Raw genomic sequence first — 20341 nt, forward strand, 5'->3', positions numbered from 1 at the left:
AAGAGTCTAACCATAGGCTGCCCGCTTCCACGCGAAGATCGCAATCCCACTCCATCACTCCTTCTGGCTCCCGATCCATGTCAATGAGAGCCACCTCCACCACACAATTAAATCTCGCACTCATCCTTCGAGCCCGTGTGTAATCCGATTCTTCTGGGTCACTGGGCAAGAGCTTGGGATACAGAAGCTGTCACACTGGCCCTCTGCCCTTGCGATAAGGCAGAGGGTCCATTGAGCTGATTAACCCTCCAGCCATCTATAGACAGCAAAGCTGAAAGAGCTTTGCAACCCTAGGGTTGCAGACACCCACCCCTAGACACTACCATGGGGCAGGAGCCCAAAGTGCTCCCCCGGCCTCTGCACCTGCCCCTCTGCATGCTCTCCATAGGAGTTTGAGCTGCTGGGACACCGAACAGGCAAGCCACACCCCTTTTGCACATTCTGCAAGGGGAAATCAGAGAACTCTCCCGTTTCAAGAATAACCTGAGTTTTGCGAGAAAAAAAAGAAAAAAACAGCATTCCCTAAGATCCTTTTGTTTCATACATGGCTTTCTTTTCTGATTCACCAGTATGTCTCCAAAATCATGCCTACTTTCTCTGCTTATTAAATAATTATGAAACTCAGGAGATTTCTATCAACCAAAAGACACAGGAAATGCTCTTCTAAGTCATATTTAAATATATCAGGAACAATATTAAAAGCAAATCAGTTTCCCACATTAAAACAAAATATATAAATAGATGTCTGTGCTGGAGTTGGAAGTGTAAACAAATATAATTGTACATTTTACAGCTGTTTATCATTTTATCTGCTGTTTGGAATCACTCCATTAGCCCTGTTTTGATGAAAATACTTTTTCTTTCTGATCTGTAAAGACCCCTTTATTATCTCGGTGTTTACATGGGAATATCTTTTTTTATTTTATTAAAGTAAGTACAGGGCTAACATTGGAATCAAAGCATGCTTTCCAAATTATGTACGCATCTGTGAAAATGTACATCAACCTTAAGTTAGTTAACATATTTTTATTTTAATAGATATAACTACAAACACCAGTATACTATATATATTACTGCTTCATGCCCTAGTACTAAAAATACAAAGAAACACAGAGAAATGCTAAAGTTGTTTCCCTGTTAAAAAATAGTTATTTATAAAGCTTGATTTGTAATTTTTAAGAGGCAGTATGGTATAGCAGAAAGAGGACTAATTTAATTTTCAGTTAATCAGGAAACATGGAATCATGTATCTGGGTTGCAAAGATATGGGGACCAGCGTCAAAGTTCTTGGGCATAACTTCTTTCTGGGCCCCTGACTACCTTCACAGAACCATTTCTTAAAATACGATGGCCTTCAGTTTCCTCTTCCATAAAAATAGAATATTAATTTCTGTTTCATCTACCTTATACAGTTATTAGAAGACTCAAAGTGTATAATGTACAGGTAGGAAATTTTCATATTTTAAGGCGTCCGTTGTTATCAGTCAACATTATTATTTTCCCCAGTTTGGGCAATAAAGGTTTGATCATGAGAAAATTACTCACACAAGCATCATTTTCCTCTTCACACAATTAAAGTAAGGAGTTGAACGATATGATCTTATCTACTTTTAAAATTCTATGGTTTCATTGTTAGTTCAGTGAAAAAAGCTATTGCCTCCCTTGATTGATCAGAATTTCACTTCCTAAGTCTTTGAGGGTTTTCAATAAAGAAAAAAAAAATCTATGTTAATTATCAGTAGTTTAAAAAGCTAGTAAGATTACCTGATGTATTTCCGGCTTTGATTCAACTTCTTGGAAAGATATTTCAAAGCTTTTTGACTTGGAAAAGAGGAATAAGAAATAGTGGCAGGGTATTCTGTTTCTTCACAAGAAACAGGGCAGCTAGAGTTATGTGTGCCCACTGTACATAACTCCTTAAGTTCAATGTGGTCTGAAATGAAAATCAGGACAGGGAATTCAGAGAAGAGAAATATTTCATCACGGGTAGGATAGTTTTATAAAGTTTATCATTTCACTTTCAATGTTAAAAAAAAGTGGTTACCAACAACAAATGGTGTTTATATGTTACTCTGAATGTAGCAGAGGAGATACAATATAAGGCCTGGAAGTTTTTATCTTTGAATTCATTGAGTCACTGGATTGGGATCTTTATTGGATTTAAGAAGTTATTTTCAGGAAGTATCTGGGTCTATTTCTGTAAAATATCAGATATTTGGACAGAAGAAAGATGGAAAGTGTGTGATTTCATGTCACTTTGAGAGGGACAGTCAAACAATCCTGCAAACCAATGTCTCAGGTTTACACTAAACATCTTCAGATTTCTCTCAACATACAGTGGTATGAAATGTGCTCCTGGGTATTTGCAGTCTCTTATTTCTGTTGGCCCGGTCACTTCCAAATCAACCCCTGAAGTTCTCTGTTCAATGTTCCCTCTTGGCTCCTACAGAGCAACCAGGCTATCCATGCAAATGCATACTGGAAAAAAGTCTCTGCAGCAGGCAGTGTTTGTCTCCAGCTTCCCTTTGGACCACCTCCCAGTGCCCATTCTCACTGCTCCTCACCCATGCTAGATACTCAGGTTCTTGTTTTTCCTTTGGTTTTGATACCGAAACCCTTTGTTCTCATGAAACAGTTGTTTACCAAGACCTCCTGGTTACCAACAAACTTTGGGTTTGTTTTTCAGACTCTAACTTTGACTTCTCTGGGAGATAACTTTTGCATGCATCTGCTAGTTCTTTAGCACTGCTGGTAAAGACCACCACTCTTCCTCTACACTCATATGCACTCACACACTCCCATATACACATAAGCTCACACACACACACACAGTTACATACATATACTCTCATGTACATAATACTCTCTCACACACACAAACACACACACTCTTCTGACCCCCTTATCCCACAACAGTCCCTGCTGAACTGCATCCATGGTTTTTTTCTCCAAGCTCTCCCTCCAGCCTCCAACAGGGATAAGGAATCAGAGAAATATGGCAACATCATTTCAAGTCTATCGGTTAGTAATATGACTTTCGCATGTTCAGTCTGTGATCTACATAAAAAAAAGATTCCTTCTACCTATAGCCAAACCTTGAAATATTTTATAACCATTGAAAAGAACCTTTTCAATCTATTCCTGCTATCCTGGAGATATTTCCACAATGGGTTAGAAAAGCAAGTTGTATAGAAGAGTATATACTGGGATTCTGTTTTAATAAAACAACCAATGACTTCAAGTGATAAATATGGAGATGTGTATGTGGAGAAAGTGATGGTAGGATATACTAAAGTGTTAGCGATTGTTCCAGGTTAAGGTAAAAGGTGTGAAAGCAAAAAAAAAGAGTGGGCTCTTTAATAACAACTTGTCCCCAATAAATATGGCATGTACAGTTATAATTACATTTATGAAAAAATTTTATATGCCATGTACATACAATGAAATGAATGAATGAAAGATTACTCCCAAATAGTGAGAGGAATTCTCAGTAATAAAACTTCCACTTATTTTTACATGATTTCCTTTCTATTCTGTAGTATTTTAACTATTCACAATAAACATGTTTTATTTGTGGAACAGTAAAAAAACAACTAGGATATTTTGATTATAAAAAAGAACAAAATTTGAAAATTCAGATGTGGCTTAGTATCAGAGGGTTTTTGTTTGTTTGTGTGTACTGCCTGTGTTTGTTAGCTACTATTTAAGAACACTTACAAAAAGATCTTCTCGTATATACTGTATTCTGTTTAATTTCTGGGCTATCCATAGTTTGACTTAATGTCTTGTATTACTTTGAGCAACTTTAATATAAATCCTGAAAATAAAAGTAAATTAGGCACTTACCAAGTATAGGAGAAACACAGCTGAGGTACTTTTGTAGGTCACATTCTATCCCATTTCCTTAAAAATAATAAGTGTAACATATAGAGACTTTACATTTTGTAAAATAAGTGATCTAATGACAAAAATACCTTTCTTACCTACATCTGTCCATCCATTCATCCACCCACCCATTCATCTATATGAGCATTACAATATATCTTTCTAGATATGCTGTGGGAGGGGGATGTAAAAGACCTGAATAAAAATATCTGACATTTATATAGACTGTATTCTGTGCCAGGCACTATTTGAACCACTTACATACCCCTTTCATTCTTACAGCAACCCTATAAGATGGAATTATTATCCTCTCCTCCATTTGACAGCAGAGTAGAGAGGCTAGGTCACTTGTTCAAGATCACCTAGGGGAGACATTGTGGAGCTGGCATGAGCGGCCTGGTTGAGATCTGGCTCTTATTCACCCTGCTCGATTGCTTCCTTGAATGTTTGGTTCTCACCCATGGTTCGGGAAAAGTTGCAAATTGTATGAAAAGGAGGCCCCGGAAGGTAAGTTTACAGTCACAAAGAAAACAACTTTGCAACAGTGAAATCTTCAGGCTTGGTAAGACATATATCCATGATCTAATTTTTCTTTCAAAATTAAGAAAAACTTGGTGTGCTGTTTTAGACATTTGAGACCATCAAATTTTAGCCTTTGGGAGTAAGTATTGGGGCCCCACCCTGATAACACAATTTTCTTTTCCAGAAATCTCTGCTATGATTTTATAATGTAAAACTTGTCAGTCGAAGTTGTACTTGGCAAGTGGATAATTTTCCAGTGTAGAATTTCATAAGAGTGGAAAACAATTTAGTGACACGTTGATTTGCTATGTTTCAAATTAAGTAAATATAAACATAAAATTCAAAGAAATTTAGGACTGAACTTCTGGTGACTTTGTCATTAGTTGTCATTTTAGGCTGCAAAGAGAAGGAACAGGTTTAAGAATATAATAATTTTCTGTGAATGGGTTAGCAGCGTCTGTAATTAATAATACTTAATATTTCATTTGTATTTCAATACTCTATTCCTCCCAGACCTTTTGTAATCCTGTAAGAAACACTTAACTGTCTAGTTAAGTAAGGGGGCATTTAGTCTTTACTTACCAGGAAGAAGAAAAGGCACACATCCACATTGCTTTTTTATTTGCTGGGCTTTGCATTCCTTCAAGCAACCGGAAGTGCTGTAGTTGCTAAAATTCTGCAGCTTGATGTTAGGATTGCATTCTCCCCAAGGGTATTCTTGATGAACTGTCTTAAGATAAGATAAATACTTGGTTCAGGAGATTTATTTACATCAATTTTTCATCAAGAAGCTGATACACATTTTTATTTTACTCTCAGAGCTCTTTGATTTCCTAAACCAAAATTGGTTACATTTGTCTATTTTGCCTACTCTATTGACCTGAAATTCCCTGAAGCTAAGTATAACAGTGATCCTTAAACATATATTCCAAATGTGAATGAATAAAGTCAGACACACTGAGTATTCTAAAAATCAACTCATATAAGGAAAAAATGATCACTTACATAAATGTTATATTAGTGTAGTAATCAGCTCACCTACAAAACAGCAACCAAAATCACATTTTAAAAAGATCCTTTAACAAGCATCTATTATGTGCCCGGCAACATGGTGTTGCAGAACTTTCTCCTTAGTTCAGCTAAAACTGAGCTGTCACATGACCAGGAAAGATGAGGCTCGTGGACACATAGAAGGGTAAGGAAATGGAATTTATTGAGTAAAAAGGAAAAAAAAATGACTCTCAGCTAAGTGAGAGAGAGTCTTGCTGGTAGGTTTCCCACCTCACAGATTGAATCTCAGGCCACCACACAGATACGGGAGAGGCCAGGCTCCTCCCCACTGCAAACAGTGTAAACTTTCCAAGGCTCCACCCCTTCTTCCCAATGTGCAGGTGGGCATTTTTCAGAAAGAATCAGGTGGGAAAGGGCACACTTCATCTGAGACAAGCAGTCTAGTTTTTCAGCCTTCAGGCTGTTTTAGACTTGAAGGTGGAGTTTCACCAGGGGCTGTTGGCTGTCTCTTGTGTCTATCAATGGTAAGTGCTTTCTTTGTAGTACTTCACTTAAACTTCCTTACCATGAAAGGAAAATATTACCCCTGTCCCATTTGTGCAGAGAGGAGATGCAAATTCAGGAAGCTAATTACAGAAAGTTACTGAGCAAGTAAGTAGCTGGCAAACAGAAACCTACCAGACAAGCCTGACTCCAAGGTTCCTGCTTTTCCCACTAATTTTCTCCTTCCCGGATAGTCTCATTGAAGAATCATGGCTCAGCAACTTAGGTACCTTTTTATACTTAATGACCCTTTCCATTTCTAATGAAAGGTAAAGTTACTTTGGATTTGATAAGCTTCCCAGCTTTCACTTATATAGTTTCTGTTTCCACTAATCATGTACCTTCAGATAAAGGAAAAGAATCTGAAATGAAATTTTGGAATTTCTAATGGTGTTTTATAGGCATGGGAGAAAGGAATTTCTAGTGAAAAGCATTACTTATGTGTTTGATGCATTCACTACCCCACCTAATTTCCTCAGACTCGACTTCTCTGCAGTATTTACCTTCACTTGGCGGATGGTTACCCTTGCGTGCATTCCCACAGGTGACAACAAGCCTAATCCATCAAACTGTGGCACCATCTTTGGTGAATGGATAGCAAAGATGATCCCAGCATCAACGAAACCAAGGGCTGGGTTATCAGTGAATGCCTCCTGAAATAAAAATATGTTTTTGCCTAAATTGCAAATTGACTATATCAGTTCTATACAAGTTTAGGATTTCGTTTTATCATCTCATGATAGCATTTGACTAATCCTAAATATTTTATGTCATATTTCAATCTCTTTTTGCCTAAAGTGTGTGAAAATTAAACATCTAAGATATACTTTAGTGGTTGAATCTGTGAAAGGAAAATATCTTGGGTCCCTTCAAGCCGGGGTCTACTCAGGGCAGTCCTGAAATAATTGAGGCTTGTCTCATTATTTTTCTTGATTGACGTCTGGTAACCACAAAAGGATCCTGAGTGAAGGCGACCTGGCCTGCAGCAGCTAGCCTATTGGTGCTTGGTACCAGCTTGGGCACCTTATAGCCCAAACCAATAAGATGATTGCTGAAGTCCAGGAATTCTTTCCTCCAGGGATCCCTGATCAACCACTGTTTTTCATTTGGGGGTCTGAGGCTCATTTGCTGTTCAAAAAAAAAAAAAAAATTCCTTTTGTTGTGGAAGTTTCCACTCGCTTCCATCAAGGAAGGTGAACCTGCCTGCTTCTGCATTGGCAGAGAGCAGTTTTCAGCTTGGTCCCCATCACTAGGTGAGAAAACTGGTTTGGGATTCTTTCTTACAAATTCTTTTTAAAGAACTAAAGTTAGCATTAACAACCAGCTGGTATTAATTTCTGCTTAAACTTAGAGCTCTCAGAAATCATATAATTTGTGTGATCATTGTTAGTTTTGCTTAACTGTTTTGTTGTTTGTTTCTGTCTTGTTGGGTTTGTGTGTGTGTTTTGGCTCTTTCTCTCATTGAATTTGACCAACTCAGAATCCTCTAGCTCATGAGTATGGAATTTTACACTCCAAAGAAATAGAGCACCTTGCTCCCCTAAGCTTTTTGGGGCATTCTGAGGTGACTGAGAATCACATGGGGGTGTCTGGGAGGAATGCTCCCTAAAATGTGTAGTGGCTCTAAATAAGTATCCCCCTTAGAAGAATATACTTAGGGTTTAATCTCAGCTGGCAGGTGCTTAGTAGGAGCCGACCCCTCTTGCATCTTGAGCCCCTGACACACTGTGCCAGGGAGCTGCAACACAAGAGGACCAATCTGGTTCAGGGAGTAACAACCCTGAAAAGCTAGGTCTGTTAGCAGCACATTTTGGTCAAACACACGTCCAAACTTGGTTAAATCCAAAGGGGAACTCTAAATTATGGGGAACAAAGCCTCTGAAGTGGAAAGAAAATAGCAATCAAAAGGGAAAAAAAAAGGAAAGATTTTTTATTTTGACTACTAAAGGGGCTTTATTTACATAACAAAACCACCTTTTTATCAGCCAGACCAAACTGAAAGAGCAATGGCTGTACTTGTGAAATAGCAGAATTTTGTCCTAGCTGAAATATGGTAATGAGATCTAAAAAGAATTTTTTTAAAGGAGCTCAATGGTTCAAAGTCAACTTAATTAAAAGGTTAACATCCAAGATGTGTGTGCGTGTGTGTGTGTGTGTGTGTGTGTGTGTGTGCGCGCGCATGGGTGCATGTTTGTATTTAAAAGGCCTTCAGGTTTTTGGGTTTTTTTGTTTTTCTCTCCTAAGACTTGTCTTTTTTTCTGAGCAAAAGTTTTTTTTTTTTTTTTTCCTTCAGTTGACTGAATTCTGTTTTCATCTGACCTTTTGACTAAAATAGTTATTGCAACAGAGGCTACTCTTGGGTTTTTAAGGAAGAGTGTAATTTAGACACTCAGAAATGTCTTTGTTAAAAAAAAATAAGTGCACTGTAAAAGCATCACATGGTCTAACCTCAAAATAATTCTACTTTTTTTTGGAGACCCAGGATTCAATGTGAGCTCTGCTCAGAGCTTAGAGATCCAGTTAAAATATAGGTAGTCTCTATCTAAATAAAACTGGTCTCCTTATATAATACTGTGGTAGAGTTCTATAATTTTAGGTTAGATTTGGCTTAAAGAAAATTAAAAGTATCTCCCTCTAGCACCAACAGACTTTTTCTCTCTGTACCTTATGATATAAAGTTTTCTATTTTATTTTCACCTGAGTTGTTTCATTTAATAAGCAAATTTAAGGCTATTTAGCTAACAACTGCCTAGGGTTGCAAAACAGGTTATCAAGAATCTGAAAGTCTAAGATAGGAAAAAAGATAATAAAAGGGTCTTTATGAATCTGTAAAATGTACCTTTATTGGCATACCTAACATGTCTATGTATTTATATGTCATGTACACGGTGTTTCACTACAGAAAATATATAAAAGAGCTCTAATTAATTGGCTTAAAGAAAAATAAAAGTGTTTAAATCAAATATTTTATCAGGAAAAAAGAAAAGACTAGTCAAATTCTTTTTCAAGTTTATGTAACTTAAGTAAAATCTTTAATAAAAAAAAAAACCTAGCTTTAAAATTACTGGTAAAGTAATATCAGAAATGTCTTAAGAATTGCCAGCATACTTTTTTTGTTTATATTTATTAATCAGGCAATTTCAACTTATCCCTGCCAAACACTATAAAATGTCAAAATTTGGCAGAGAGGTTACAAAACTATAAACCTAGCCCCAAACAGAATGATTGTTGCTTATGCAGTTTTTAATAAATAAGATATTGATATTGGTTTAATGAAAATAGCTGCAGCTTAAATTTTCTAAGATTACCATAACTTCCAATCTTGTGACATTAGGCAGCCTATTCCACAGGCAGGAAGGAAGTTTGTTTTGGAAAGGACTGCTATTGTCTTTGTTCAAAGCTAAACAATAAATTAAGCAAGATGGAGTCAGTTAGGTCATATCCTTTTTACTGCCTCAGTTATATTTTCGCAATGGCAGTTTCATAACTTTAAATCATGAGCATTGCAGTTTTCATAACTAATCTAGGTGAACAATTAAAATAGTTAGGTAAGGGATAAATACTTGTATAAAAGTTATCATAATTTAGAATAGAAAGTTATGTTAATTTAATAATAGATATTTCATTATGTGGGTATTTTCCAATAAATATATATTAGAGAAAAACAGTCTTGCTAAAAAAAAGTGTGTCCTTTTTAAATAAAGATAAACAAATCTTGTCTAATTCAAAGCTTATCTAAAGGTTATGTATAACACAATTTAAAAAGAACAAGGAAACAAAAAAAGGATGTAAAGAAAGTTATAAAAATAAAGAGGTTTTTTTTGTGGTAAGACAGCTTAAAGAGAAATAATATGGTAAATTTCGTCCTAAAATAAAATGACTGGTTGTTTAAGAAAGGAGAGGTGTTCAGGACAAGCCAGAAAGTCCAAGCATGTCATTAATAGTCAGTGGAAGTCACAATAAAGATTTAATTTTTAAAAACCAAAAACTTTAATATGATCAAGTTGTCACATTATTATTAAGTTTTGGTTTGCTTAGGAAAAACACTGAGAGAAATTTTTTAAAATAAAGTCATTATATCCATGGATCTTCCTGTATGTGCTTTTAGAGTCCTTGTGACGTTAAATTACAGGGCTTTGACTCCAGGGTCTAAAAAGGACACCAAGTCCTACTAAATCGTAAACACTAACAGCAATTAAAGCCTCATCTTCAGGCCCCACAGCAGACTCCAATCAAAATGAAATGCATTCCTGGCCAGCACAGGAACTCACACCTGTAATCCTAGTACCTTGGGAGGCTGAGCAGGTGGTTCACCTGAAGTCAGGAGTTCCAGACCAGCCTGACCAACATGGTGAAGCCCCATCTCTACTAAAAATACAAAAAATTAGCTGGGCATGGTGGCACATGCCTGTAGTCCCAGCTACTTGGGAGGCTGAGGCATGAGAATCACTTGAACCCATTCAGCAGAAGCTGCAGTGAGCCAAGATCATGTCACTGCACTCCAGCACCCCAGTTTGGGTGACAGAGTGAAACTCTGTCTCAATAAAAAATAAATAAATAAATAAATAAATAAAATGCATTTTTGAGACATAGGGCCAGAAATTAAAGTCATTCAACTCCTCAAGGCCACGTGACTATTGAGGAAGAGGTGGGCATGTGAGATTGCAAGTGACATTAAGAGACAAAATAAGTTCAGTTTCTCTATAAATTAATCATGAACATCAAAGGCACAATGATTCAAGACCAGCATATGGACTCCTGTGTCAGATTAACAAGGTTTTCTTGAAGCATTAACTAACTCCTTAATAAAGATCATAAAGGTTATAAAAGGCTTATGGAAGTTATATTTTATGGTCAAGATTAAATTTTATAGATTGTTTACAAAATTTTGAAAACAAATTTAATTGGCTTCATGCTGTTTTTATTAAGGCTTCTTATTTGGAAAATTAAGTCTCCTCTCTTAAAGAATGAAACATTTTTCTTTTTTTAAAAAAAATTCTTGAGTTATCACTTTGGTTAAATGAATGCTTTTACAATGACCTGTAATCCTATTTCATAATATCAGATGTTTTAAACTTTTGATATTTGATGATCTTTCTAAAATCAAATAATAAATTATGTCTTTTTCTGACCTAATTAATCCTTTAAGATATTAGTTTCCCTAAAGTCCAAAAATGACATAATTTGGCTTACTTGGTATAAAAATTATACAGGAAGCATTGTCAAATATGAAATTGTGTTTAGTTTTCATTGGGCTGTATATAAATGTTATTGGTATGTGTTCCAGAATTAATGGAAAGGCCTGTAATTCTGATATGACTTAGTGTACATTATAAATAATAATCATAATCGTTATGTTAAAATGATTGTGTACCATCAAGGTAACAAATTTCCTTGTCAATTGTGTCTTTGACTATGTCTGCTCTAGAAACTTTTTTCATCCAAGGACAATTGTTCTCATGTATTGGTCCTTGTTAGAAGGTGTTTTTATAATCAGCTATAAAACTCTAACAGGTGCCCTTAAATGCAGGTTTCTGATAACTTTGGAGATTGTAACATCAGAAAAGAGGAAAAACTTTCAGGACTCATGGAGAGCTAAAATGTTCACGAGTATTAAGCAGAACAAGAATTAACTGCATGGACTCAAATAATCTTTTTGACTTTTTACTTAAAATGTTTGCTGATCCTTTGTTTTGTTTTTCAGAGTCTTAAAAGTTTTATTTTGAGCTACTGACAGCTTTTAACAATTTAGTATACTCCTATGAACAAAATGTGGAGCTTACTCAATTCTCTCTGCCTGATTTCTTCAGAATTTGGAAACTATTTGTGAGTATTCTTAACTTGTGGTGATACAGTTATTTGCATAAGTGCAATAATAATCTGTTTTCATTTGTAACAGGACACAATTGGAGAAACTGGTTATTTTACCAAGGCTTTTACTGGAATGGTGTGCTTTCCTTTAAGGACTCAAACTTGGCTTATGAAACCAATAATGTCCTTGGAAAAACTGACCTCATATTTTGTGTACAGAGTCTCTGTAAAGGGTTTCTGACCTGTGGTAAGTAAAGAATGTCACTTTCTGACAGGCCCAGAAGCTCCAGGTTTACCTTGGAACCTCAAGTGGAGAGGAAATTCACCCAACTCATAGATACTTGATGGCACAAATCCATGGCTGGACTCGGCTTTTAAAAAGTCTTATCTGAGATTCCTTCTATGGAACAAAGTTCCACCAAAGGCAATTTAAAAGCCTATGTAAAAAATAACTATTCTTGCTGCACTGTATACAAATAATTTGACAAAATAAAATAAACTAGTCCTAATATGTTTTGTCTTTAGCAAAAATGTGAAGTTTTATGTCCTAATTAATCCTATAATTAGGATTAGAGAAGTGAGAAAAATTATGTTTCCAAAACTATAGTACACCTGTTGTTAGATTCTAGTCTTGTCCAGTGTTTTTCAGTTTTTATTGTTTTCTACAGTTTGGACCAAATTCTGATTTTTCTTGGCTACAAGCCTTCAAAATAGTGTTTTCAATTTTTTCTTTTTTTTCCCCATTTTTCCTAATTTGGAGTCCCTGAAAACTAAGCTGTGCTTTCTCAAAGTCCTGCAAACTGAAGCCTGTCAACTTAAACTTTAGAAGAAAGTAACAGTAACCTATTTGCATACATAGCCACTTTTCATACCTATCTGCTGATGTACAGACTTCAAAGTAATGTGGACAATATGAATTTTTGCCAGGATTATTCTTTTGTTTGTTGTTGTTTTTCTCCCTTCCTCCCCCTATTTTCTCTTCATAGAACATGAGACTTTGCAATCTTCTAAAAATAAACTTTTGGGACTTACCCATCTAGTAACCATGAGAAAATCAGATGAAAACTGAGACCAGAGACTCATGTTCTCCTAAAATGCTTTCTCCTAAAGACTTTTTTAAAAGGGAGTGGGGGAATGGGAAAGGAGATTATCTCCGGCCCCTTAAAACTGGGAGCTGCCTCCCGTTCTATTCAAAGTTATTCCTTTGCTCACTGAGACAGATGCTTATTCTGCTTGCCTCCTTTGGAAAAGCCAATCAGAAATTCAAAAAAAATGCAACCATTTGTCTCTCACCTACCTATGATCTTGAAGCCTCTTCCCTGCTTCGAGTTATCCCCACCTTTCTGGATGGAACCAATGTACATCTTAGGTATAATTGATGTCTCATGTCTTCCTAAAATGTATAAAATCAAGCTGTGCCTTCACTACCTTGGACTACCTCAGGACTTCCTGAGGCTATGTCACTGGTGCCTGTTCTTAGCTTTGGCAAATAAACCTCCTAAAATGGTTGAGACTTGTCTCATCATTTTTCTCGATTGACAATCATTGCTCAAGACCTCTATAGGTTTCCATGGATCACATTTCATTTTAGATAGGTGCAGGTAAGTATTTACAATTACTGTTAATGATCTTGTTTCCTCTGGCCTTAGCTTCACCTAGATGCCTTTTAGTTGCTTCCTTCTTAGCTGCTTTCTTTGACTCATTTGCTTAAAAAATCATTTGGCCCTCTTCATTTTGCAATTAAAATCCCTGCCTTTATGTAAAATTCAAATTCATTTTCCCATAAGAGTGAAGATTTACACTATTTCTTTAACACTAATGTTCTTTTTAATAAATCTTAGGTCAGATGAAGAAATTTAAGACTAAACTTCTGGTGACTTTGTCATTAGTTGTAATTTTAGGCTATAAGGAGAAGGAACAGGCTTAAGAGTATAAAGAATATAGTCTATGAATGAGTCAACTGCATATGTAATTACATATAATAAACATACTAAATATTCTATTTGTAATTCAAAACTCTATTTCTCCTGGCCCTTTTGTAACCCTCTAAGAAACACTTAACTATCTAGTCTGGAGAAATATCTCAATGTTATTTACTTATGGAACATTGCATTGAATTTGTAGATTTTCATTGCATTCTAAAAATATTTGGAAAATTCTAGTTTGTAAAAATTGATAATATAATGTTCGAACTGACCTTATGGCTAATATTTGAATGACTCAAAAGTATTAATCAAATACATTACAAGTATAGGTAGGTACATGCATTAAGGTTTGCAGTGTTATGTTTGGACATAAAGAAAAATATTTTGAATGGGATACAAAAGGAAGTTATGAAGAGAATATTACTGGAAATTCTTTAAAAGTAGCCAATGGCATGATTCACTTGGATTGGGAGGTGAATGCAGGAACACCAAGTTTGTTTTTCATCTTGGTCATTAATTGTATAATTTTTGGATACTTAATCTATCAGCATTTTAGAATCCTCTTTTATAAAACCATAATAATGAAGTACAATGCCTTTAAATGTGTAATACTAGAAGTGGTTATGTAAGACAAAAGGTCAGAATTAACTAATCTTGGGTGGGAGCTATACCCCGAAACCTTGAAGAAAACACCACTGCATTTCTTAGGTGTTTGAACATCTGCCTCCCAGAGCTAAACACTTAGAACTTATTAGGTCAATTACAACTTTCCAAAAGCTGGGCTTGTACAAAATCTATTCACATAATATTCCTTATATAACCAGGATGTTTTCCATCACTTTTCCAGATGTACATTCTATAGTTTGTTAAATGTGTATGTAGAGTTTCTTTCTAAAACATGTTGTCATATTTACAATAACATATTTCTAAAATTATTGTTAAATGCAAAGAGTTCTCTTAAAATAGCTACATACATTGCAACTTAGAATCTCTGGGTTTCATTATTTTGTGGCATGAACATTCCCTGGAGTCAATAATTTAAGTCAATAAAAATCTCCAGTTTATGCCTCAAAATTTTGCCTGTTTAATTTCTAAGCCAATAGTTATATAAAATCCATAGGAGTCTAGATTAAATTAACAAAAACTGAAATAATATCCAATGTGTGGGAGCTCTGATATGGACCAATAGTCTGATCAAATTTTTGGAACCCCCACCCATTCTTGTTTGTCTTGAACCTGGAGAAAATTCAGTACCTGATTCACACTGAAGAGCAAGCTCAAGCCTCTTCCAGAGACACTCACTTTTCTCTTTGCTTGGATAGTTTCACCATGATTAAAAGTAAAACAATTTCCATATTCAGTGAAGACATGTCCAAAATCCTCCAATATGTAAATGAACCAAAAAAAAAAACTCATCAATTTGATATTTTTGTCACTTCTGAAGTTTGCTATAACTTTTTTTTAAAAAAAGCACAAATATCTAACAAGACTGCAGAAGTATCAGAGAGAATAGTCTGATTTATATGTGTTTTCAATGATAGTTTTTTTTTGGCAATATACATTTATCAACTTGCATGTGATTATTTAAAGGACACATTTTTATATAAAATTAAGCATGTGTTTAAAACGTTTTTAAAAATTACTTTTTTTATATTTTCCTGAAGATGTATGGAAATGTGTTTTTACCTGTGGAGCACTACTACAGCATCCTTTCTTGGAGGAGCTACGCCTTCTGTAACCTGTATGGTCACAGTGTGGCAGTCAATCACATGACCCTGCTCCTTTGGCCCTCTTTTTCCAGCCACTACAGAGTTGTGCATGGGACACAAGCTGGGCCAAGCTTAAACCTCACCTTCTTGCCTCAGTGATTGGTTCAAGAATTGATATGTGGGCCGGGCGCGGTGGCTCAAGCCTGTAATCCTAGCACTTTGGGAGGCCGAGACGGTCGGATCACGAGGTCAGGAGATCAAGACCATCCTGGCTAACACGGTGAAACCCCGTCTCTACTAAAAAAAAAATACAAAAATCTAGCTGGGCGAGGTCGCGGGTGCCTGTAGTCCCAGCTACTCGGGAGGCTGAGGCAGGAGAATGGCGTAAACGCGGGAGGAGGAGCTTGCAGTGAGCTGAGATCCGGCCACTGCACTCCAGCCTGGGCGACAGAGCGAGACTCCATCTCAAAAAAAAAAAAAAAAAAAAGAATTTATATGTGTCCCAAGTAGAGCTAATCAGAGTGTTCGGTGAGATTAAGTGGATACTGGAGTGCTAAACTCTGATAATGAAAGTCTAGGGGCAGTCAGCAGCCATTTTGGTGAGAGGGGAGAACTCATACAGAAAGAAGCCAATCAGAATTATGAGAAGGAAACAAAGGCAGAATCTTAAAGACAGTCTTGGAGACCATTGGTTCAGCATTTTTCTGAAGCCAGACCTACTGTTGGAGTTCCCTCTTAGTTAAGCCAACTCATTACTTTTAGTCTTCAATCTACTAGAATAGAAATGGGTTTCTGTAATATGCAACTGAAAAATTTCTCTAACACGAAATTTCTTGGTGGCGAGTTAAACATGTTGGTGAATAAAAACAGCATAAGAGAGCTTACTTTCCAAGTTAAGAGTTTAGGTCAGAAACTCATCTCTGTGAAATGTCTCTCAGGCATTTTTTCTGCTTACTGTGTGCTAAGGTGGCCTACCAAAAACATAAGAAATTGTATCCAAGAACCAAGAATTTGTGTTTACTTAGACTCCCCTAACAACACAGGCTACGGAATACTGATACAGGAAATATGGCATCAAATTTCCTATGTAGTTGTTTATTAATAGATTGTAGATATATCTAGTACTTTATCTAAAATGTAGATTAACTTTATAAACAATAACAGGATTTTGTATTTGTTATGTATTTGTTTTCTATTTGTTATGAGTGTATATTATATAATATACAATATATGATAGTTATTGTTATATATAATATATAATAATAATGCATAAATTTTTTATAGTTAAACTCTGGGATCCTCTTATTTTCTATAGTCTCTAATGCAATACCATAAGCATATAAGCAGAGTGATGGATATTTGGTGATTATAAAAATGCTATGTTGGAATAGGTTGTTTGCTGGTGAACGGAAAAAATTAAAATATCCTCTTGTGTTAAATTGTTTTTCTTTTGGAAGGACTATACTACAAGAAAGACAATCAAGTTTTCTCTTTTCTATCTTTCCTTATCTAACTGCTTGAAAGAGGAAATTTGTCTCATGTGTATTCCATACCCCCGATATCATAAGGCTGAGCTAATGAAATAGAATCTGTAAGGAAATTTGGATTGATTCACCATGGGAGTAAATGCCGTGGAAGCTCAATGTGAAACAGTGCAGTAAAGGAACTTATCACTTTGATTATATTTAAAGAATAGAAAATCGTTACCTTTGGGCTACATGGCTTTCCAAAAAAATCACAGTCCAACAAAGTGCTGTTGTCGAGATAAAAACCTTTGTTCCTGATAAATTCTGCAATGCTGAAGTTTTGGTGACTTGCAGCAAAATCAGTAGCCTCTGCAGAACCAGTGGAATTGGCAGTAATTTCTCGAAGATGGAGGACTTTGGATACAATGTGCCATAAGAAAAAAATAACACCAAATTTGGCTACAGCATCAGTTTGGAACCTATTAGCAGGAATGAAGGCCATAGTTAGAATAATGAAAACGTATAATTATCTAGAAGAGAGATACCAAAATCTGGATTCTATTAGTTTCTTCTTACCTCCTACACTCTCCCTTATTTGCAAAACATTTAAGCAAAATTTGATTCCTAAGAAGTCTTTGACCCATTGTGCAATTAATCTTTTATTTGCACATGTAGTTTCGTTTACCTAGAATATACCCCAGACCTTGATCTGGATTACACCTAATGGATCTTTAAGATTCAATTTAAAGGAAGAGGTGGGAATGTATAGTTGTTAAAAATGCATTTAGGAGCCAGATTTCCTGTGTGTGGCCTTGTCCTGTGTCAGCTTAGCTAAATTAGAACTGCATTTCCCAGCATTCCCATCCTTGTATATATACGAATTTCACTGTCGTGCAGGAGCTGTGGTAGCTCACCCACACTGCAATCCATCTGCTGACTCAACTTGCTGGTGTTGGGCAGCAGCCGGGACCACAGCTCCTCCAGCTCCTTTGTGACCTCTTCCTTCAGCTTCTTCAAATACTGGGTTAGGTAAGAGTGCAACCTGGTAAAGATGACAGCTATCCTGCAGGTCATTCACACCATCAAGATTGAAGGTAGTGAAAAAGAGACCTACATTTTGAGCTTGTATTTGTTTCCCCAACTTCATATCCATTTTCCCTTCCTGCTGGCCCTGCTTACTTCAGCCCCAGCACTAGTTACAGGCGAAAGACTGTACAAAGACTGCTTAACCAGCTCCTGCAACGAAGTGGGACTTAATCCCTAGAAGAAAGCCCTTTATTCTGTCATTCATGGTGATCTTGTTTCTCCAGTTAGGTTCTAATTGTTACAGTCGTTTAATGGTATGACTTAGCTAATTTTTTTCATTTCCCTGTGACTTAAGTTTACTCTCTTGTAAAATCTGTATATATTAATATAATCTACCTCAAAGTGTTGTTTTAATGATTACATTAATTGTTCTTAAAATTTTTAGATAGCTGCCTGGAATATAGTGAGTGTTAGGTATGCACTTATTAAATAAATGATTCATTCTGGCCACCAAAGCAGAAGTAATCTATTTAACTTAACAACTGTATCACTTTCCAATTCTCTTATCTTGTGGGGCAATTTTGTTTTGCATTCCATATGGTTCTTTATTTGCATGCCTTCCATTCCTTTACACACATGATCAGGACTTTCATATTTTGGATATTATAAATTTTGAAACTGAACAAATGTTCTCTCTTTAAATTGACTGCTAAAAGCATAGAACAGAATGTATATTCCACTCTTGGTAAGTATATGGGGTATGTGGTTTGTATGTTATACCTGAACCTCTCTTGTATCCCAGATTTTATTTCTATTTTCCTTTATATTATATATCTTATTTAATATATAAATATATATATGTGTGTATATAAGTACATATAAAGAGAGAAGAAAATAAAAATATTTACTCTAAAATATATTTTTTGACATATTTTGAAATGGCTGCTACAGGGTCAGCTAACGGAAGTGACCTTGCAAAGCTGTCTTTTATGTGGAAAGTTTGCATCTGTAGAAAACGTCCATTAATGCAGCCAGGCCTCCTCTTGCTAGGCATTTGCTAGGTATAGGAGATATTGAGATTCTGACACCTTTAAAAGTCTAAAAAGAAACATTTGCCATCTTGTCTCTCTGAAGAAGTCATCATCTATACAACAAGGTCACCTTTGCTAGGCAAGCCTCTTCCTTTCTCCCTACTATAACCTGTATAACCTGTCTTGCTGTTAAAACCCGCTTTCAGTAATGTTCTGAGCCCACATCCTTTCTGTAATGTCATGATGATAAATAAGCCTCTGTATCTGGTTGGGATGTTGGGCTTTATTCTGAAGGCTCATGTGTATACACATTAAATATCATTGTAAGCCTTTTCTTCTGTTAATCAATCTGCCTCATGTCACTGATTTTTCAGCATATCTTTAGGGGACCAACACCCATGACCCCCACAATATATACATATAATTTTTCTTTCAAATTCAGGCTATATTGAATCCTTTCTCAGTCAAGGTAGGGCATACACAAAACACAAAAATGGAGAAACAACCTCAAGCCAACATTACATACTCTTTAAGTGATGAAAAACTGTTTCCATAGTCAATATCTAATATTGTAGCTTACTAAACTGGCTCTGATCCTTGCAAAGCTACCCCAGGTCCTAAAACTCTGTAAATATCCTCCTCAGACTTCCTGATTCCAAGGTCGTCTGTCATGGTGGTGGTCTGTCTAACTACAGTACATCTAATAACCTTGCTTTTCTTGGTCAAAAGTATTTCTTGGATCATTAAGGAATTAAGAGTTTACATCAGCAACAGATTTTGGCAGAAGGATGGTGTAAACCCTGTATTGAGAGATAGACCTCCAAGCTACTACATGTTTCCAACTCCCAGTGATGGACAGGTTCCCAGCAATCTGCTCCAAAGCCCTACAACTGTGAAATCCTGCACAGTCAGAGCCAGCACTCCCTGCCACATATTCATTGGATTATATTCAAAATCATTATGCAGAGAAGTAAAGAAATTACTATACGTATAGGAGGAATGAATACAATCAACCAAAAGGTTAAATAGGAGGACATCTTAAAATATTTTTAAGGTTTTTTATTATACTAATATTTGAGACCATGAGAGTAATTTATATAGATTAATTAAATTTAATAAATAAAGCCTAACCATATTAAGCCAAGGAAGAAAATTTTTTTGTGAGAAATATTGTTTTGCATAAAACAAAAATGTTTTGCACTGAGTTTATTTTCAATTTTGTTTTATTTCTTGAGACAAGGTCTCAATTTGTTGCCCAGGCTGTAGTGCAGAGGCATGAACATGGTTCATTGTAGCCTCGACCTTCTGGGCTCAAACAATCCTCCCACTTCAGCCCCCCATGTAGTTGGGACTACAGGTGTGCACCACCATGCCCAGCTAATTTTTGTATTTTTTTTTTAGAGACAGAGTTT

At 35.9% G+C, this 20341-nt stretch overlaps 1 protein-coding gene across 1 annotated transcript in view; it reads right to left on the minus strand.

The window, feature by feature from the left end:
* ASIC5 (acid sensing ion channel subunit family member 5) overlaps positions 1 to 20341 on the minus strand; it is a 35210-nt gene that overhangs the window by 5942 nt on the left and 8927 nt on the right. Inside the window, exons 3-8 of the mRNA XM_010358036.2 lie at positions 17114 to 17351; positions 14952 to 15077; positions 6465 to 6614; positions 4990 to 5137; positions 3847 to 3903; positions 1765 to 1933 (exon numbers count right to left, since the gene is read on the minus strand). Coding sequence (XP_010356338.1) covers positions 1765 to 1933; positions 3847 to 3903; positions 4990 to 5137; positions 6465 to 6614; positions 14952 to 15077; positions 17114 to 17351 — 888 coding nt within the window. The remainder of the gene's footprint in view (positions 1 to 1764; positions 1934 to 3846; positions 3904 to 4989; positions 5138 to 6464; positions 6615 to 14951; positions 15078 to 17113; positions 17352 to 20341) is intronic.

This window comes from Rhinopithecus roxellana, chromosome 2 (genome assembly GCF_007565055.1).
Source record: "Rhinopithecus roxellana isolate Shanxi Qingling chromosome 2, ASM756505v1, whole genome shotgun sequence".
Lineage (NCBI taxonomy): Eukaryota > Metazoa > Chordata > Mammalia > Primates > Cercopithecidae > Rhinopithecus > Rhinopithecus roxellana.